This window comes from Cyprinus carpio, chromosome B9 (genome assembly GCF_018340385.1).
Source record: "Cyprinus carpio isolate SPL01 chromosome B9, ASM1834038v1, whole genome shotgun sequence".
Lineage (NCBI taxonomy): Eukaryota > Metazoa > Chordata > Actinopteri > Cypriniformes > Cyprinidae > Cyprinus > Cyprinus carpio.
The window spans coordinates 15145775-15165322 of record NC_056605.1 but is presented as its reverse complement, the minus strand read 5'-3'; the positions used below and the strand labels follow the sequence as shown (position 1 = coordinate 15165322).

The following is a 19548-nucleotide window of genomic DNA, read 5'->3' as shown; positions in this document are numbered from 1 at the left end:
TCTGTGGGTTAGTCGTCTGCCCTCCAGCTGCCAGTGAGCATTGAGAAGTTCACCACATCTCAGATTCTTTTTCTCAACCTTTTAGCATAAAAGCTATTGATAGAACATGCGGAAAAAGGGTAGATTTAAAGTTTTGCTGGGATTGTCAGGACAAGCAGGTCTCATGGGTTCGGACCACAATGCTTACAGTAGTAGTCCTAGAAAAGGTTTGAGATAGGTGCAAAACAAACAAACCCTGCTTCTGAAATTAGAACAAAGTCATTTGGAATTACTGATACTGATGGAAACTTTACAAACAAAACACTTGACAACGAGGAGAAGAGTGCTGTAAGGACAGGTCTGCCAGACTTTGTAGACAAAGAGACAGAGAGTGACCCATTTTCGCTGTGACCCACAAAAAGGCCTGCTTGTCAGAGGACGACACACCAACAAAGGCGCCCACGTGGTGCACTAGCTGATGGAGGACAGATGGATGGATGCAGACAAACAGACTCAGCCCCCCAACCCGTCTCTTAGGTGATCCTTACTAATTGGGCAGGCTGCCTTGACTGCCTCTAATGGTGTTGTTTACTGCCTCTGCCTCATTCCCCAGGCCACTCCACCTGCTCTTCCAACCTCCAGTGTGGAGCTCTGAGAGTCGTACTGGGTGGCACTGCTTAGGGAGGGGGGTGAGAGCCAACAGGGGCTCTCTTGTTGCACAAACAGCCGCTCTTTGAATTAACTTCACTTGCGGGTCACCGCCGAAATAATCCCTCCCTTCTCTGCCCCAAGAAAGTTTGGCGAGCTGTGATTACAGCGAGCCGCCCGCTCTGTCTTTTCCCTCTGTGTTCTTTTCTTTCTCTTCTGGGTCTCGTCTTGACAGTGAGAGATAGCGTCTTTGTTTAAGTTGGGGGAGACGGTGCCAGCAGCTGGCGTCCCTTGTGGGGAATGGATGCAGTGCATGTCAGGCCCGGGAGGACTTCATCACATTCGACGGACAACCCCTCGTCATCCCTGAGCACATCACCTCCGTCACCCTCCACTCCATGGCTCCTGCGCCCCATTCCTGGTCTCAGCCTGGGCTCTGAAACTCAATTCACCCATATCGCATCCATTAAGGTCTGATTCATGCTCCGCTCGCAAGGGGCCAAGCACAGCTATCCATCTTGTCTCCCACTCAAAGGGTGCTGTTTACCTTGCACTGGCAGATCTAGGGCTACACTTTAAAACCATCCCAACCTGTAAAAGCATCAAACTTTAACTGTGATGTCACTCAAAGAAAAAAAACCTTTATATTTACCTGTCTGCAGAGATGGGACTTTTTTTCTTTTCATGCTCACTTTCTTGTCATAAATTCAACTTTTATTTTTTTTTTCCCATTTCCATGTGGTTGTCCCCCCCCCTCTTCTAATGCGAGCTGATACTCTCTCTGCTATCTCTAAACTGTCTTTGCCATTGGCATATGAACATATCTGCAGGTTGTACAAGCTCACAACAGCTTGTTTTCTTTCTAGTCATAATTAGGCTGGTAAACTAATCTTAATTGTAATTGTATCTCTCTTTGTTTCAGTTCTTAGAGCAGTAGGAGTAAAAAAAAAAATAATAATATATATATATATATATATATATATATATATATATATAATATATATATATATATATATATATATATATATTAGAAGCAAAGAGGTGTAAAACTATAGTGTAAAAATTGTGATCCATGTGTGCTTTGACAGCCAGTTCACGACACCACAGGGAATTAATGCCGCATGCACACAAGAGCCATTGCTTGATATGACCATGATGCTTTAAGTTAATTAATACCAGAATTAGCTGATGAACCAGACCTGTCTGTCTTCCTGCATGACATATTACTGTTCTAATCATCAAGATGAGATCGCCAGATCTGCATTTTCCTTCTATACTCAGGCCAATATGTCTGTATTTGCATTTGCTACCAGATAATATTTTTGTTGGTGTAGAAGTGCCAGTTGAATTGCCAGTGGGGGTAGATCTGTTTCAAGTTCACACACCAGCGATAAATAACCATTCGCTGCATTTCCCTGCGGTTGAGCACATGGAATTGCAATGAGCTGAAGACAGCCGGTGCATGCGTACAGAGGCGTCCGTCGTCACATCGATTACCAGACGTCCTTCTTACCTCCAACCATAAATCTTGGCATTAAATTGCTGCTGTTTAATTTACAGAACTTCCAAACCTTGTTGCTATTATTGCTGTATTTGTCTACTAAAGCAATTATTGCCCAAGAACACCAAGCAATTGATTTGCATTGATCATATAAAGACCACATCACTTAAAAACATGACCCTGACAGATATTTCCCAATTTGCACATATGTGCATCACTTCCAAATCGTCCAGAAGGCTTAAGTGGGATGTCATAAAAATGTAAAACACTACTATTATAATTGATTATCTCTACCACTAAAAGAGTCTGCAAATTGTCATACAGATGCACACCAGCTCTCAGAGGCAGAGGGATGCATTCTCCTCACATCCACTCACGCGCGCACCCTCGCGGCGGAGGTAATACATAATACATGACGATCGGGAACTGCTCTTGATATCGTCGGGCAGAAAAACACGAAGTAATCTGACAGATGCAAATGCATTATTTAATAACGAGTCGCTTATTGTTAGCCAAGCCTTTATTTTTTTCTGGCCACATTTCGTTTGCCTTAACAAAACGCCATTCAGTCAGTTCCAGTTAGAAGTAGCCTATAATGCACGAATAATCTCGTGTATCATTCTGTCATTGACATCTAATTTGCCTTGAGTGTACAGTAAAGAAGTGTACTAAATATGCATTTCACTCCTTAAAGCATATTATATATTATTCTTCAAACTAATAATCACTTTCGCTCGGTTAATTAAAAAGACCGGAGTTCTAGCCATGCTTTAACGTGAGAGAAGCAAAACAGCATTTGCATCACTAAAAACCACTACGCGGAATAATTTGGACATGGAAAACAGCGTGTTTGGGCATGAGCGCGCACTGTGAAGTTGTGAATGTTTCCATTAGATGCATGTGCGCATTTACGCACGGCTTATTTAAGCGAACTAACAGTGCAAGTAGTTACGCGCAAACTCTCACCTGCTGCCAGTTCTCCTCCAGCGACGGCATCGCCGAGAAGTAGCCCGTGTCGTGCACCAGCTGAAGTTCCTGAAAAATACTGTAATTCGCCAACACGTCCATGTTGATGTTCACAAGAAAATAAAAGTGTTGCTTTGATCCTCAGATATAATCTGATTTCTTCTCAGCCCAATGTCAAACGCAAAAGAATGCTTCAAATCCTCCGCGAAGTGTAGTTTAAAACTGGTAATTTTAAGCGCTGAGAAAAGGAAGGAAAATAAAAATAATTCTTGTCACTTAATTGCAATCCCCACGAACTCTCAGATCCTCAGCCTGGGAGTGGGATGCAAACTCGGTGACATGAACTGTCCACCTATTTCCGCATTGCCTCTGTCTCTTTTGCGCTATAAATTCCAGGTAGCCTTTCTCTTGAATGCCGTGGATCACCAAGGCAAGTTGCTGGGCTCGCTGTCTCGCGAGCGAGAGGAAGCCAAGGGAACTAAGGGGGCGTGGTATGTTGTCAATCAATTCCGTGCGTGACCATATACGGTAAATAGGGTTGATGATCTCACTGGCGTCTAGTAAGGCGGTGTTTAAATGGCCAAAGAGGCGGAGTATAATTTGAATATTCTAGCGCGATTGGCTCATGACACTTGTCAATCTGGCCGTAGAAGGCAGTGAAAGGTGTGAGCTATTTTTAGAGAGCTATATAGCAGCGGCAGCGCTCTGGCGTCGCTCATACTGCCGGAGAGAACGAAACAAACAGAAGTAGAAGTTGCAGTTTGTAACGTGAAGCAATTCTACGCTTGTATGAAGTCATATCAGTTGGAAATCACACATTACGGTAACATACACCACAGAGCTGCCGATAAAGTTGGAAACAGTAGTTTAGAAAATTAGAATGACGTTGTGATGTAATAGTTTGGCACAGGCAAATACCGAAAAAAGTGCGGAGATCCTCTCAGATATTCCACAGGCACTAGGATTAGGTGCTTCACAGACAAGAACAGGGCGACTTTAAATATTTTAAATCTGAAATAAGAGGCTTAGGACATAGAAATGAGAGTTTTAGCTCTTCTGATGGCGCAAATTACCTCAAAGAACATGTGTAATTGTAACTCTTTCTGCAACGGATGGCATTGATTTGCAGTACTGATCTGGTTATTGTTGTGTAAAGGGTAATTGAGTCATCAGGATGTTTTTCATCCCTGTGGGCAAGCCAGAAACGCTTTTAAAAGCAGTTAATTCCTGAAATCCATATAACCGAAACCAAAAAAAAAAAAAAAAAAAACAGCATAATATTTCTGAATAATGACTTTTGCCCATGGCACAGCTGTGCTTGTATTCTGTCTACATGCTAATAAAGAAATTTCAGTGTTTAATAATCATATATTAAATTATTTGATAAGTCATGCAATGACTATGATAATGTCCAAGTCAACCAGGCTTAAAATGATGACTGTAATGACTGTAAATTATATTTTCTTTATTGTGAAATATGGATACACTTCTATTCATCTTAATGTTTTATTTCTCCTTTTTTTGTTTTATAAAACCTATTTTCCCCACTGAAGTCCCAGTTACACCTTTGTTGTTAAAAAGACAATCCTAGATCAATGATTATTGTAAAAACCAGCCACCTGCCAAGCTGACTGAAGCAATCCAAATTATTATTTTCTTAAAAATATAATAACTGATATGAACAAACATGTTACTTTTAATTCTGTCAGAAAAGAAGTGTGTAAGTTGACACTTCACAAGTCAGATCTTTTTTAGCTTTATAAACAGTAACAGTATACACAACTGTATGTTCTGTATATAAATATATATATGCATCTCACTGGGAACTCACCTAATTTTCTTTCATTTGTCATCTATAAACCAGATATTTTTAGTATGTTGTGGTTCTGGTATTTTTGGTCTGTTTTGAAGATGACAATTCAACTGACTTTGCTCCGTATAACTAGAAGCTGCTATCATTACTTTGGAAATCAAATAGTTTCCATTTCAATTAATTAGTGACATATGGCAATTATATTACTGTAATCTGTGGACTGGGTGAGAGAAAAAGCCATGATAAAGAATAATTTAATTACATGTTTGATTAACAAAGAAAATGTTACATTCAGTTATTTAAGTTCTAATAGCACAACAGCAGCCAACACAGGTTTATTGTTCACTCTTAAAATGAGTATATAAACATAATCTGCTTTTGCTAGCTATTCTTAAGAAAGATTATTTGAAATTTAAAAACAGTAAAACACCCCATGACCTTGGTGTCACACATACCAAATAAAATGTTTATTTAAATGTAAATACTACTTCAGTTAAAATTACTTTCAGGCAGTCAAAAAGCCTGACTTTGCAATGTGAAAGAGTGTTTTGTAGTGAGTAATTGAGTTTGTATGTGTGTTGTGCTGTCTGTCTCTTCCGTCACTTTCCCATGGGACATTGGTCTTTGTCTCAGTGGAGTACCAGGGCAGATGGTTGCTAGATTGGCAGTTTCAGGACATTTTCCCTATTGATTTTTACAGGTCTCCCTGCCAGAGAGAATTAGCCAGAGTGGGGGTTGAATGGAGGGGTGGAGGCTGCTCTGTAAGACATGCTAGCCTGTCTATATCAAAAATATACACTGAACAATTTGCAGCTGAATGTCGAAGAGTATGCGATTTCCATTGCTACAGATCCATGCAGCAGGTCAGATGCCGGGGGACAAGATTGAGTCCTGCCTCTTCCTCTTTGGCCAGAGAGCTCTACCGAGGCACAAAGGATGCTGGAAAGAAGAAGCAGGTGTGTGCTTTGGTGTTATTCCGCAGCGGGTTAAGGGCAGGTGTGAGTCTGCCAGGCACAGTGGCACAGCTGGGCAGTGTAAGCCCTGATGACTGGCTCATCGCTCCCTCCCATTGCTAAACCTCTGTCTCACCAAGTCTGAAACAGCTGGTTCCAACTGAGCCTAGCCCTGACCAGGGCAAACCCTGCACATTCCAAACTGGGCCATGGACTTAATAAAACACACTCAGAGTGCCCTGCAGTTCCTACCTCCCACATTTACCTTGGAGGCTGAAGCGTTAAATTTTAAAGGCTGTATGACGTCAACAGGGGAATAATTTGTTATGCCTAGACACAACTACATGTAAGATGCATGATATTACATGCAGTTGTGTCTAAGCATAAGAAATTATTCTTGACTTCATGCACCCATATTAAAAGGGATAGTTCCCCACAAAATGAGAATTTTTACCTTTTTTATTTTGTATTCTTTTTTATTCATTCTCATCTTGTTCCACATTTGTTTTGACTTTCTTATGTGGAACAAAAATGAAGAATACTCACGCTCTGTCTCTTCACTGGAAATGTTTTTGTATGAGAGGATTCAATTTTTCCAATTTTGACTTGCCATGCCAACATTTTCACTGGCCCCCATTAAAAAATGGATGAATGAATGAATAAATAGTAATATAATAATTAATAAAATCTAGCAGTGCAATGTTATATTTGCTGTATTAGATTTCTTTGTTTTCTTTTAATTTTTTTCTTGACAAATATTTTCTTTGCAAAAAAACAAAAACAAAATGGCAACAAGCTGAAATTATACAGCTATTATTATCTTAACTGCATCATTTTACAAACACTCTGTTGCTGGAAAATGTCATATGATGGAAAACATCACATATTTATTTGTATTTTTCATCACATTTGTATTGATGCTTTCAAGGATATTCCAAGTAAGTTTTGCAATTTTGGCAAAACCTCATTTATGCTGGCCAGCTAGATTACATGGTCTTTGTGACAAATTGGCTGGCAGCGTCTGCAACAACAATGTTGAAAACATTACATAAAACCAAATGTTTAAGGTTGCAAGACATAAAATTGGATGCACAAGATGAAAACAATGTTATTGCCGAGTCTTATATAATTTAAGAGCTATCTTATGGCTTCAGCAGATTTGGAATGTAACCCACTAGTCATATGGATTACTTTGCTGGAATTTTTTTTGTTTTGTTTTGTTTTTTGTATTTTTTTTTTAGTAGCTAGACTGTATGCTTTTGTTGTATGGAAAAGAGCAGCATGAACTTTCTTGGAATACAAATGGAAACCATGCTAGAATTATATTTTTAAGGTAAACTGTGTGTTTAATAAAGACATCATCAACGTTTGTGGGTGTTATGTTGATAATCCTGCTTTGCATGGTCCTAAATTAGCTGTGTTTCACTGTTATTGTTTTTCCCTCGCTGCCAAGGTGACATCATGCGAATCTGCCTCTGCTTGGATAGTCATGGCAACTGATCTGTTTGCATAAACACATGGGGCTGACTCTCCTCCCCTGCGGTCCCTCGTGTCACTGGGATTCTCACAGATCCTAGCAGCTACAGGGTTGTAGCATTACTGCACCCTGCTGCTTCACACACTCACAAGGGAGAGCCTGGCGCCACTCCTGTCTGTTCAGCCAATCTGACTCCCAGAGCGACCCCTACCAGCCGACCCCGGGGCGCTCTTCACCCAACACCCCTCATCTACGACATGCCCCCAGCCTCCGGCACTTTCAGCACAGTCCTCCGCCTTCTCATCTGTGACCTGTGATCACACTCGACTTTCTGACATCCTTTTAAGTGTTCTTGCACAGTGGGCGCTTACGGCTGCAAGCTCACAACGCAGTGGAGTCGCTCACAGCATTACATAAATGTTAGTGAGATGAAACAGGAAGGCAAACACAGACTCATTTTTAGTTATGATGAATCCTGCTTGCTCAATTGTGACAACACAAGCTTACCACGATAAGACCATAGCAGAAGTTGTATTTCATGCACAGCGCAATGTTTTACGAGTGTATTAATTTGTCATCAGCAATTTCAGATGAGACTCTGGACTTTCTTTTGGTAATAGATCAAACCCCAGTTGGCAGTGCAGCGGTCGCCGACGTGGCAGAGTGCGGGAAGGGGAATCAGAGGAGAAGTAAGAGGTTGCAGCATGAGATCATAGGAGTCACACTGAGGTAGGAATGAAATTATATCACTAGTGGGAATTGTCCCAATTAGGTTGGACTGGAGCGCTGCCACTGAGATGAAAACGTCCACTTGCATTAGACTGGCCCTCTTGTAGACGAGCCGAGATTCCCCTTCACTTGGCCTGTGTTGTTCTGCCTCATTCAGCCTCACTTCTCTTTCTTGTCTAGGCGCATGCACTGAAATGACCCTGACCTCTAACACCTTTGCTCTTGCATGAGAGAACACCTTTTTGTGGCTTTGGATGGAAGAAGCGAGTGTAGGAGAAGAGAAATGAAGAGCATGGTGCCGTCCTTCACCATTATTATCGGGTTTTTGGAAGGGGCTCTGCAATGGCACAAAAAAAGGTCCTCTTTGAAAAGAAGGTTTTCAGATTCGGACCCCTTGAGAACAGAATGATTAATTTAGCACAAGGAATAATACTTTGGATGATAAAGGGAATACATTTATCTTTTTGCTTTCATCCTGACTGTGTGCGGGAGAGCCCAGGAAACCTTGAGGTATTGCGCAATTTCATTTACTATTAAAAAAAATCATGTCTTCCAGAAGCTTGTTTTTCATTACCTGAATTGTTAGCCAAACATTCCTGCTAAACATCACCGTCTTCGTTTCTTTTACTAGGGAAATTGAACCGTACAGATTCAGTCTGGAATTCTTTCAAATGGTTCCAAAGCCATGAGAGTGCGCTGGATCATCTCTGGTTTAGCATGTATGGAGTGAGGGGGATTCAGTGCAGCTCTATTGATGTGGCACACTGGGCTGTAATCTCATTAGTATGCTATAAGGCTGACCCGGCAGTGCTCGCCATGCTCACGGCATTATGGGGGAGAGGAGAGTGGGCCACACAACCCGGCATCACATCCATCCATTTGACACATTTAGAACTCCCTCACACTGTTCCCTCAAACACTCTTCTTCTTTTCCTTTTATATCAGGCCCTTAATCACATGTTCAGATGGTTAGACTGCTCATCTAGTAGCTTTTTTTTGGTATTTGTTCTTTTTTGCATCTAATCTCACTTTTATCTCTCCCTCACTTAAACCCCTTCAACAAAATACTTTCTCCATCCTCTCCGTCTATCACCTCTTTTCTTTCTCGCACTTTCTATCTCACACCTTTTATCCTGATCAGTCTCTCTAAAGAGAGCAGCCTGGAAAAGGGAAAGTGAAAGTAACCTACCCTACAGAAAAGCATTAAAAACTGCTAGATCTGTTACTTTTCATCTTTTTTTAGAGAAAACAAACAAAACCACCTTTATTTATTTAATACAGGGGCTAAATTAAGAAAAATAAAGCATCAACAAGTTTGGAGATTTCCCAAAATCACAGTAGTAAGGGCGTTATGGACTACTTTACTTCTAAGATCGATATATTAGAGATAAATTTGGTAAACATGCAGCCGGTCACTCCAGTATCGCATCAGACGTGCCTATAGATCCCCGAGGAACAGTGCCACACATTCTCTACTATAGGAGAGAAAGAATTGTTAAACTTAAATCATCTAAACCAACACATGTATGTTAGACCCTATTCCATCTAAGCTCCTAAAGAGGGCTTCCAGAAGTCATGATCCTCTTCTGACTATTATTAATTCCTCATTGTCATTAGGATATGTCCCAAAACCTTCAAACTGGCTGTTATTAAGCCTCTCAACAAAAACCCACAACTGATCCCAGGAACTAGTTAATTATAGACCAACCGAATCTCCATTTTCTGTCCAAAATACTAGAAAAGGTAGTATCCTACAATTAAATTCCTTCTTAGAGAAAAAGGTGTCTGTGGGATTTCCAGTCAGGATTTAGACCGTATCATAGTACTGAGACTTGCTCTCCTTAGAGTTACAAATGAACATTACATTAATTGTAGCAGTGAATAAGTGGTATCATATCGATCACAAATGCAGTATGGAGTACCTCAAGGCTCAGCCCTAGGGCTGTACTCTTCATGCTTTACATGTTCCCCTTTGGGGAGATATCATCAGGAAAAAGGGTTTGTTAGCTTTCACTGTTAGCTGATGATACTCAGCTCTATATTTCTTCTGGCCCGGCGAAACATACCAATTTGAACAGAATGCACTGCAATATAAAAAACTGGATGCGAGAAATTTTCTTACTGCCAAATTCTTACTTTTTTTACTGTGTAATTATAGGACTTAAAACTCTGCATATAAAAAACCAGAACGCTGTCAAAGACTTGATGGCTGTCTGTCATTTCTTCGTCATCAGTTAGGAACCTAGGTGTGCTTTTTGATAGCAATCTTTCCTTAGAAAGCCACGTTTCTAGCGTTTGAAAAATGCATTTTTCCATCTCAAAAATATATCTAAATTACAGCCTATGCTCTCAATGTCAAATGCAAAATGTAAATACATGAGTTTATGACCTCAAGGTTAGATTATGTAATGCTTTATTGGGTGGTTGTTCTGCACGCTTAATAAAACAAACTCCAGCTAGTCCAAAATGCAACGGGCTAGAGTTCTTACTAGAACCAGGAAGTATGACCATATTAGCCCAGTTCTGTCAACACCTGCACTGGCTCCCTATCAAACATCGTATAGATTTTAAAATCTTGCTTATTACTTTTAAAACCCCTGAATTGTTTAGCACCTCAGTATTTGAAGAGCTCTTGTACATATAGTACTGCCGTCCACTGCGTCTCAAAACTCAGCAATTTGATAATACCTGGGAATATCAAATAAACTGGGGTGGCAGATCCTTTTCCTATTTAGCGCTTAAACTCTGGAATAACCTACCCAACATCGTTGGGAGGCAGACACACTCTTGCAGTTTAAATCTAGATTAAAGACCCATCTCTTAACCTGTTACACATAACCACTAATACACTTCTAATATCCAAATCCGTTAAGGATTTTTAGGCTGCATTAATTAGGTAACAAAAACCGGGAAACACTTCCCATAAAACCCCGATATATTTGCTACATCATTAGAAGAATGGCATCTATGCTAATATTAGTCTGTATCCCCTTTATTTCGATGTCACTTTAGCCACCAGACCCAGTCTGTATCCAGATCAGAGGGTCACTGCAGTCACCCGGATCCAGTACGTACCCAGCCCAGATGGGTGGATCAGCACCTAGAAAGGACTTCTACAGCCCTGAAAGACAGCGGAGGCCGGACAACTAGATGAGCCGCAGGGGACAATCCCCTGTGAAGACCTGTCTCAGACGACCATCAGGACAAGACCAAAAGGAAACAGATGATTTCTGCACAATCTGACTTTGCTGCAGCCTGGAATTGAACTGCTGGTTTCATCTGGCCAGAGGAGAACTGGCCCCCGAATGAGCCTGGTTTCTCCCAAGGTTTTTTCTCCATTCTTTTCCCCGATGGAGTTTTGGTTCCTTGCCACTGTCACCTCTGGCTTTCTTGTTGCTTGCTAGTTGGGGACACTTCATTTTCAGCGATATCTTTAACTTGATTGAAATGATTGCACAGATACTATTAAACGAACTGAGATGAATGACATCACTGAATTCAATGATGAATGCCTTTAACTGTCTTTTTTGCATTTGCACACGTTTTTCAAATTTAAATGTTGTTCAGTTGCTTTGACACAGTCTTATTGTTTTAAAGGGCGTTTAAATTGTTTGATTTAATGGAAGGGGGTAGATGTGGTGACAGTAACTCAGCAGCTTAAATAACTTGTTAATGGAGCAGGCTACATTATTTTTTTTTGTGAATTATTGTTGTAGTGAAAGCAAAATGGTAGATTTACTGTTTGTTATGTGACTTAATGTTGCACACATGGAAAATGTGCACTTTTCCTAAAAGGTCCTTCCGTTTTAAAAGTAATATTTAGATAGATTCTTCTGTTTACTTTATAGATCGAGTTTATTAAACAAGGTCATTTTTACAACCTAAATTCACTTTTATTCATTTTGTTAGTTGTATTTATATATGTTTAAGCCTTGTCTTAACCTATGATTTTGTGCCAGATATTTATGACTATAAATATAAACATATCTTATCTGATAAGGAAAGAATGGGGTCCAAAACAACATTGGACAACACAGACTTTGATTATATGGGCAAAAGCATGAAAACAAGCTTCAAATAGCTTCTTTTGTGTTCTAAATAGAAGAAAGTATAGAGGTGATAACAGTATTTTCGGTTGAACTATCACTTTCATTGCTTGAAGGGGCTTAGATAGCAAGGAGGGAGATTAAGAGAGGATGTCTCCCCCGCAGAATGAAAGCTCTTTCTGCAGGGGGCATCCTCTCATAGCCGTTTTCGCGCATCGCCTCGATGTCGGCAAAAACTCTTATGCCGAAACCGATGGATGCGAGAAGAAAACGGCCTCTTTCATTTCCTTTCGATCTCTGTATGGAGATCAGGCAGAAATGGAAGGCTCACCTGAGCTGGAGGTCTATGGTCGGAAAGATAACGCTCATCGAGGTGCGATCCATAAACTCCAACAGCTCTACATACCCAGGGTCAGGAGAATTGAGAAGGCTCAGCCTCAGCTTCTTCACCATCCTCAAATATCTCCTGCTTTTCCTGGGTAAAAAACCCAGCAGAGCACTAACCTCAGTATCAGAAAGTGTTAAAGATATAACATCATCCTCCCGAGGCTCTCTCTCGTCCGCCGTCATTTTGAGCGCGAAAGGGAAAGTCCCTCTTTAAAACCATTCAGACAGATCCACCTGAAATTCTCACGAGCTCATTCTCCTCCGTGCCTCAGCAACGGCGGGTCCTGAACCGCGGGAAGCAGATGGCTGCCTTTTTTTCGGAAAGAGAGACGAACGAGAGCGGAGCTTTTTTTCTTGAAAAAATGCTCGCAATGCACGCAGATTGCCTCCTCAAAGACATCGCGTGCGTGCTCTTTACCCAAACAAATCACGTAAAGATCGTGTGTGTCATCAGGTGTCAAATAACGCCGACACGGATGCATACATTGTCTAAACACTTGCTAGTAGTCGCCATGATAGACAGAGAAAGAGCGCTCTTACCGGTTCTTTCAGATGCACGCTTCAAACAAAACAGTCAGTGAAGACGAAGAAGATGAAATGACGTGTTTCCCGGTGCCTGTTTTATAATCGCACCGGTAGTGACGTCAGAGGCTGTCGCCGGCCAACTCGTTGGTGTTTTTCATTTGTATGCTTCAGACACGGGTCACGACGAGGTGTTCCCCATAGCGACCCCTAGAGGACGCAGTTCGAAGTTCCCTTGAAAGGGAACTATAAATTCTACTTCTTGTTACGAACCTGGTCTCATAAAATAGGTACCTCTGTGTAGACTGCTTTGTAAGTAATCTTCCTGATGTATCCCAATTCCTTAGCATATCCAAAACCTCAGAACAACTTGATGATGTAACAGAAACTATGTACATCTCTCTCTTTTCTAGCATTTTAAATACAGTTGCTCCTTTACGCTTAAGGAAGGTTAAGGAAAACAGTCTGACACCGTGGTATAATGAGCACACTCGCACCCTAAAGAGAGCAGCCTGGAAAATGGAGTGAAAGTAACCTATCCTACAGAAAAGCATTAAAAACTGCTAGATCTGATTACTTTTCATCTTTTTTTTAGAAGAAAACCAAACATAACCACCTTTATTTATTTAATACAGTGGCTAAATTAACGAAAAATAAAGCATCAACAAGTTTTGAGATTTCCCAAAATCACAGTAGTAATGACGTTATGGACTACTTTACTTCTAAGATCGATACTATTAGAGATAAAATTGTAAACATGCAGCCGTCAGCTACAGTATCGCATCAGACAGTGCACTATAGATCCCCGAGGAACAGTGCCACACATTCTCTACTATAGGAGAGAAAGAATTGTATAAACTTAAATCATCTAAACCAACACATGTATGTTAGACCCTATTCCATCTAAGCTCCTAAAAGAGGGGCTTCCAGAAGTCATAGATCCTCTTCTGACTATTATTAATTCCTCATTGTCATTAGGATATGTCCCCAAAACCTTCAAACTGGCTGTTATTAAGCCTCTCAACAAAAACCCACAACTTGATCCCAGAGAACTAGTTAATTATAGACCGAACTCGAATCTCCATTTTCTGTCCAAAATACTAGAAAAGGTAGTATCCTCACAATTAAATTCCTTCTTAGAGAAAAATGGTGTCTGTGAGGATTTCCAGTTAGGATTTAGACCGTGTCATAGTACTGAGACTGCTCTCCTTAGAGTTACAAATGATACATTACATTAATTCGTAGCAGTGAATGAAGTGGTATCATATCGATCACAAATGCAGTATGGAGTACCTCAAGGCTCAGTACTAGGGCTGTTACTCTTCATGCTTTACATGTTACCCTTGGGAGATATCATCAGGAAAAACGGTGTTAGCTTTCACTGTTATGCTGATGATACTCAGCTCTATATTTCTTCATGGCCCAGCGAAACATACCAATTTGAACAGAATGCACTGTCAATATAAAAAACTGGATGACGAGTAATTTCTTACTGCCAAATTCTTACTTTTCTTACTGTGTTAATTATAGGACTTAAAAACTCTGCATATAATAACCTAGAACGCTGTCTAAGACTTGATGGCTGGTCTGTCATTTCTTCGTCATCAGTTAGGAACCTAGGTGTGCTATTTGATAGCAATCTTTCCTTAGAAAGCCACGTTTCTAGCGTTTGTAAAACTGCATTTTTCCATCTCAAAAATATATCTAAATTACAGCCTATGCTCTCAATGTCAAATGCACAAATGTAAATACATGAGTTTATGACCTCAAGGTTAGATTATTGTAATGCTTTATTGGGTGGTTGTTCTGCACGCTTAATAAACAAACTCCAGCTAGTCCAAACTGCAGCAGCTAGAGTTCTTACTAGAACCAGGAAGTATGACCATATTAGCCCAGTTCTGTCAACACTGCACTGGCTCCCTATCAAACATCGTATAGATTTTAAAATCTTGCTTATTACATATTAAGCCCTGAATTGTTTAGCACCTCAGTATTTGAACGAGCTCTTGTTACATTATAGTACTGCACGTCCACTGCGCTCTCAAAACTCAGGCAATTTGATAATACCTAGAATATCAAAATCAACTGTGGGTGGCAGATCCTTTTCCTATTTAGCGCTTAAACTCTGGAATAACCTACCCAACATCGTTCGGGAGGCAGACACACTCTTGCAGTTTAAATCTAGATTAAAGACCCATCTCTTTAACCTGGCTTACACATAACACACTAATACACTTCTAATATCCAAATCCGTTAAAGGATTTTTAGGCTGCATTAATTAGGTAAACAAGAACCGGGAACACTTCCCATAAAACCCGATATACTTGCTACATCATTAGAAGAATGGCATCTATGCTAATATTAGTCTGTATCTCTCTTATTTCGATGTCACCGTAGCCACCAGATCCAGTCTGTATCCAGATCAGAGGGTCACTGCAGTCACCCGGATCCAGTACGTATCCAGCCCAGATGGTGGATCAGCACATAGAAAGGACCTCTACAGCCCTGAAAGACAGCGGAGGCCTGGACAACTAGATGAGCCGCAGAGACAGATCCCCTGTGAAGACCTTGTCTCAGACGACCATCAGGACAAGACCACAGGAAACAGATGATTCTTCTGCACAATCTGACTTTGCTGCAGCCTGGAATTGAACTGCTGGTTTCATCTGGCCAGAGGAGAACTGGCCCCCCGAATGAGCCTGGTTTCTTCCAAGGTTTTTTCTCCATTCTGTCACCGATGGAGTTTTGGTTCCTTGCCACTGTCACCTCTGGCTTGCTTGTTGCTTGCTAGTTGGGGACACTTCATTTACAGCGATATCGTTAACTTGATTGCAAATGATTGCACAGATACTATTTAAACTGAACTGAGATGAATGACATCACTGAATTCAATGATGAACTTCCTTCAACATTCACACACCATTATTCTAATTAATGTTGTTCAGTTGCTTTGACACAGTCTTTATTGTTTAAAGCGCTATTGTTGATATGGAAGGTAGATGTGGTGACAGTAACTCAGCAGCTTAAATAACTTGTTAATGTTGATATGGAAGGTAGATGTGGTGACAGTAACTCAGCAGCTTAAATAACTTGTTAATGGAGCAGCTACATTATTTTTGTTGTGAATTATTGTTGTAGTGAAAGCAAAATGGTAGATTTACTGTTTGTTATGTGACTTAATATTGCACACATGGAAAAATGTGCACTTTTCCTAAAAGGTCCTTCCGTTTTTAAAAGTAATATTTAGATAGATTCTTCTGTTTACTTTATAGATCGAGTTTATTAAACAAGGTCATTTTTACAACCTAAATTCACTTTTATTCATTTTGTTAGTTGTATTTATATATGTTTAAGCCTTGTCTTAACCTATGATTTTGTGCCAGATATATTATGACTATAAATATAAACATATCTTATCTGATAAGGAAAATGAATGGGGTCCAAAACAACATTGGACAACACAGACTTTGATTATATGGGCAAAAGCATGAAAACAAGCTTCAAAATAGCTTCTTTTGTGTTCTGCAATAGAAGAAAGTAATAGAGGTGATAACAGTATTTTCGGTTGAACTATCACTTTAAAGAGTTCCATGTAGCTCCTTTTTAGTAGCATTTAACTACTTTTTCAAAAGAATAGTTTGGCCGTACTTAACTACATTGTATCTTGCCTAGCTACAACCGACTTGTGGTTTAGTTTCTAAGTAGGCACTCAAACACTGGTGTATGCAGAAATATTGCATATTTATATGCATAGATTTTTCCGTCTGTTTCTGTTTGCCTGTGTATGTGTTTGTGCTTGTTTACCAACAGATGTTTGTGTGTGTGTGTGTGTGTGTGTGTGTGTGTGTGTGTGTGTGTGTGTGTGTGTGTGTGTGTCAGTGTTAGCGTGTGGGAGCATGTCATCTGGGTACACTGACACACAGACACACGCACACACATGCCCTGTGTTGGCGCCCTGTGCTTGCAGTCGGATGGCGTTTGAGCTGGGGCCAGGACAAAGCTGTGCACTGGTGGACTGTCACTCCAGCTTAAATCTGCTCCCTGATCAAAGCCCTCCCCCCTCAGAGCTGGTCAGTCGCCCCCCCCCCCTCGCCCCTCTCCTCTCTCCAACCTTGACTCTTGACTCCAAGCCAGACGCTGGGCCACCACTGACACACGACCTGGCACTTTGGAGAAAGAGGGCGAAAGATACTACTTCGAGATAGTCGGGATGCTTTAAGTGTCCCGTTGAGACACGTTCTTTATGAAGTCATAAAAACAAACGCTACGGGCAGACTGTTCATCTATTAGAATGACCTTCCTTTTGATGATCGGCCCTTGTCAGCTGTGATCTTTACTGCCCAGGAAATGGCTGTTTATACATACACAGTGTATATGGTCAATATAACCATGTAATTCCACATAACCATATAATTACAATTATGCTGTCTTGTAGTCTAATCCCTCTGGTGGGGTGGGTTTTACAGCATGATTGACATTTGAAAATAAATCTTCTTGTTGGGTGTACTCATAGGAATTAATTACGTGCCAATTGTGTCTAACGTATTAATTTGGTGAGATTATACGAAGCATTAACCAGGCCCTTATTAGTCATGGTTATTCAGTCTATTTTCAGCCTTGAAATCTCATTGCAGTAAAGCCATTTTTGTTTCTTTTGACTTTTTTTTAGCGATTTTTCCAGGATTTGCCTGCAGCATTAACTCACCCAGCATCCCCAAACTCCCATTAGAGGTTGGAGCAATCCCATCACGCTTTGCTTCTTTTCAGTCACTCAGTAAGGCGTTCGCCACACGACAGACTCGTGCACCATTACATTCGGAGCACTGCGCATGTTTGTCATAAAATAAATCGCAAATAAATGAATTCATAATTGGACGCGGGGCTCACGCTGGGAAACAAGCACTGTGCCAATGATTAAATTTAGTTTTGTGGGTTTGTCGCTTGGTGGTGGCGATGCTGTAATTTTTTATTATTTTTTTTTTGATGGAGGGGGATGCTGAAGTATTGCAGTAGGAACTCCCAAATGCCTTGGGAAAACTTAGCATGTAGCTCTAGCACACTCGACTCTCATTAGCAACTGAGTCTGTGTGGTTTGCTCTTGCTGCTAGGCTGTATACTTTGTTTTTGGTCTAAAACAGCAGGGGTGATGTCTGGTATGTCCGGGGCTGCGGGAGGGCTTGCTCACAGGGTTTCTGTAGTGACTTTTTTTAAGCTTCATTGCTAGAGAGAGGATACAGTGATGTGCTCAATCCCTACTGATTACCGATGCCCAGTGAAACCATCAACACATCAACTTGGGACTTTTTCACTGTTGTCCACTGGAGAAATGTTTATATTGCCTGAAAAAAGCTGACAAAACTAAACTATCATACCCTTATTCCATTCATCTACACTATCTATGTTGACTGTTGTACACCTGCAAAACAAATGGCTGCATTGCCATTTTCTTTCGTCATATGTCATTTTATAAGCACCGGACAACAAAACACGGGCTGGTAGGAAGCTAGATGTTAGGAATATCCCACAAATAATTTGGAATGTAATTTAATAGATTTGCTACATTTACCTTAGGCACGTCAGGCTATGTGCAGGGCACCTTTCTTCAATGTGCCATTATATTTTAGCATGTTTCTATGGTAAGTGTCTGTGTGTGATTGAAGCAAAAACATTTGTAAGCAAATTGTGGGTATTTGCACATGAATTGTGGTTCTAACACAAATATGTTGTTTACTTACCACTTCAATCATGCAAACATCTTATGTAAGCAACTTTAGGGACAGACATGCTTAAGAATCCTTGTAGGTTCATAGAATATCCCGTTCATGGAGTTAATAGGTTGATTTTATTGTATTTAATCGATATAATTGTAGATTTTCATCACATGTTTTAAGACGTGCTTAACTATATTTATGGTTTAGATGTAGTCAGTATGTCCGTGTTTCAGGATATATCTAAATGTACAAAAACGTATCTGTAAACATTATCCATGAATACTAATCAGGCTGCATTGGAGTGGCAAGTCTGATCACTCTTGTTCTTCATCAGAAACCTGAAACTCAAATGTATTTCTAATGTAAGTGGAGCGGGGGGAGTCTTTGAGCAAATAGCATTGCAAACGAGGTGTGCGTGGGTCGATAAGACCTATATTTACTGATGGAGAGAGGGCTACAAATCATTCATAGGAGGAGTTCATCAGAGCATTATAGATACACTCACTGAATCTCAGCCGGAGGGATTTGGGGGCCAGTCATTTTCACTGCTCCCCAGGGGTAAGAGTGAAGGTCACAGGCTACAGCCTAGATGAGATCGCAAAACGCCGCCTGGTTTAGGGTGAAGTTGAGAGGAGAAGAGAGAAGTGGCGAGAGAAAGAAAGAGGGGGGAGAGAAAGTGTGAGAGAGAGACAGTCAGAAAGTGCGTTCTCAGCGGGGTCAGTATTAGTGCTGTGTTGGTGTTTCTTGTGCCAAGAAAAGAATAAACAGCAGAAAAGAGAGGAAAGAATGTGGAAAAAACGGCAATAGAGTACACAC

At 40.7% G+C, this 19548-nt stretch overlaps 1 protein-coding gene and 1 long non-coding RNA gene across 3 annotated transcripts in view; one reads left to right on the top strand and one right to left on the bottom strand.

Annotated features, from left to right (window-relative positions):
• Positions 1-3515, bottom strand: part of klf7b (Kruppel-like factor 7b) — a 43630-nt gene extending 40115 nt beyond the window's left edge. Inside the window, exon 1 of the mRNA XM_019110296.2 lies at positions 3095-3515. Coding sequence (XP_018965841.2) covers positions 3095-3196 — 102 coding nt within the window. The 5' untranslated portion in view covers positions 3197-3515. The remainder of the gene's footprint in view (positions 1-3094) is intronic.
• A 74-nt stretch (positions 3516-3589) lies between these two features.
• On the top strand, positions 3590-9104 carry LOC122138473. 2 transcript variants are annotated; one of them, XR_006155599.1, is made up of 6 exons: positions 3590-3917; positions 5608-5668; positions 5758-5863; positions 7958-8066; positions 8247-8576; positions 8698-9104. It is a non-coding gene; the product is annotated as an uncharacterized LOC122138473 (long non-coding RNA). The 2 variants fall into 2 exon arrangements; XR_006155598.1 differs by having other exon boundaries at positions 7958-8576.
• Positions 9105-19548: the final 10444 nt, after the last annotated feature.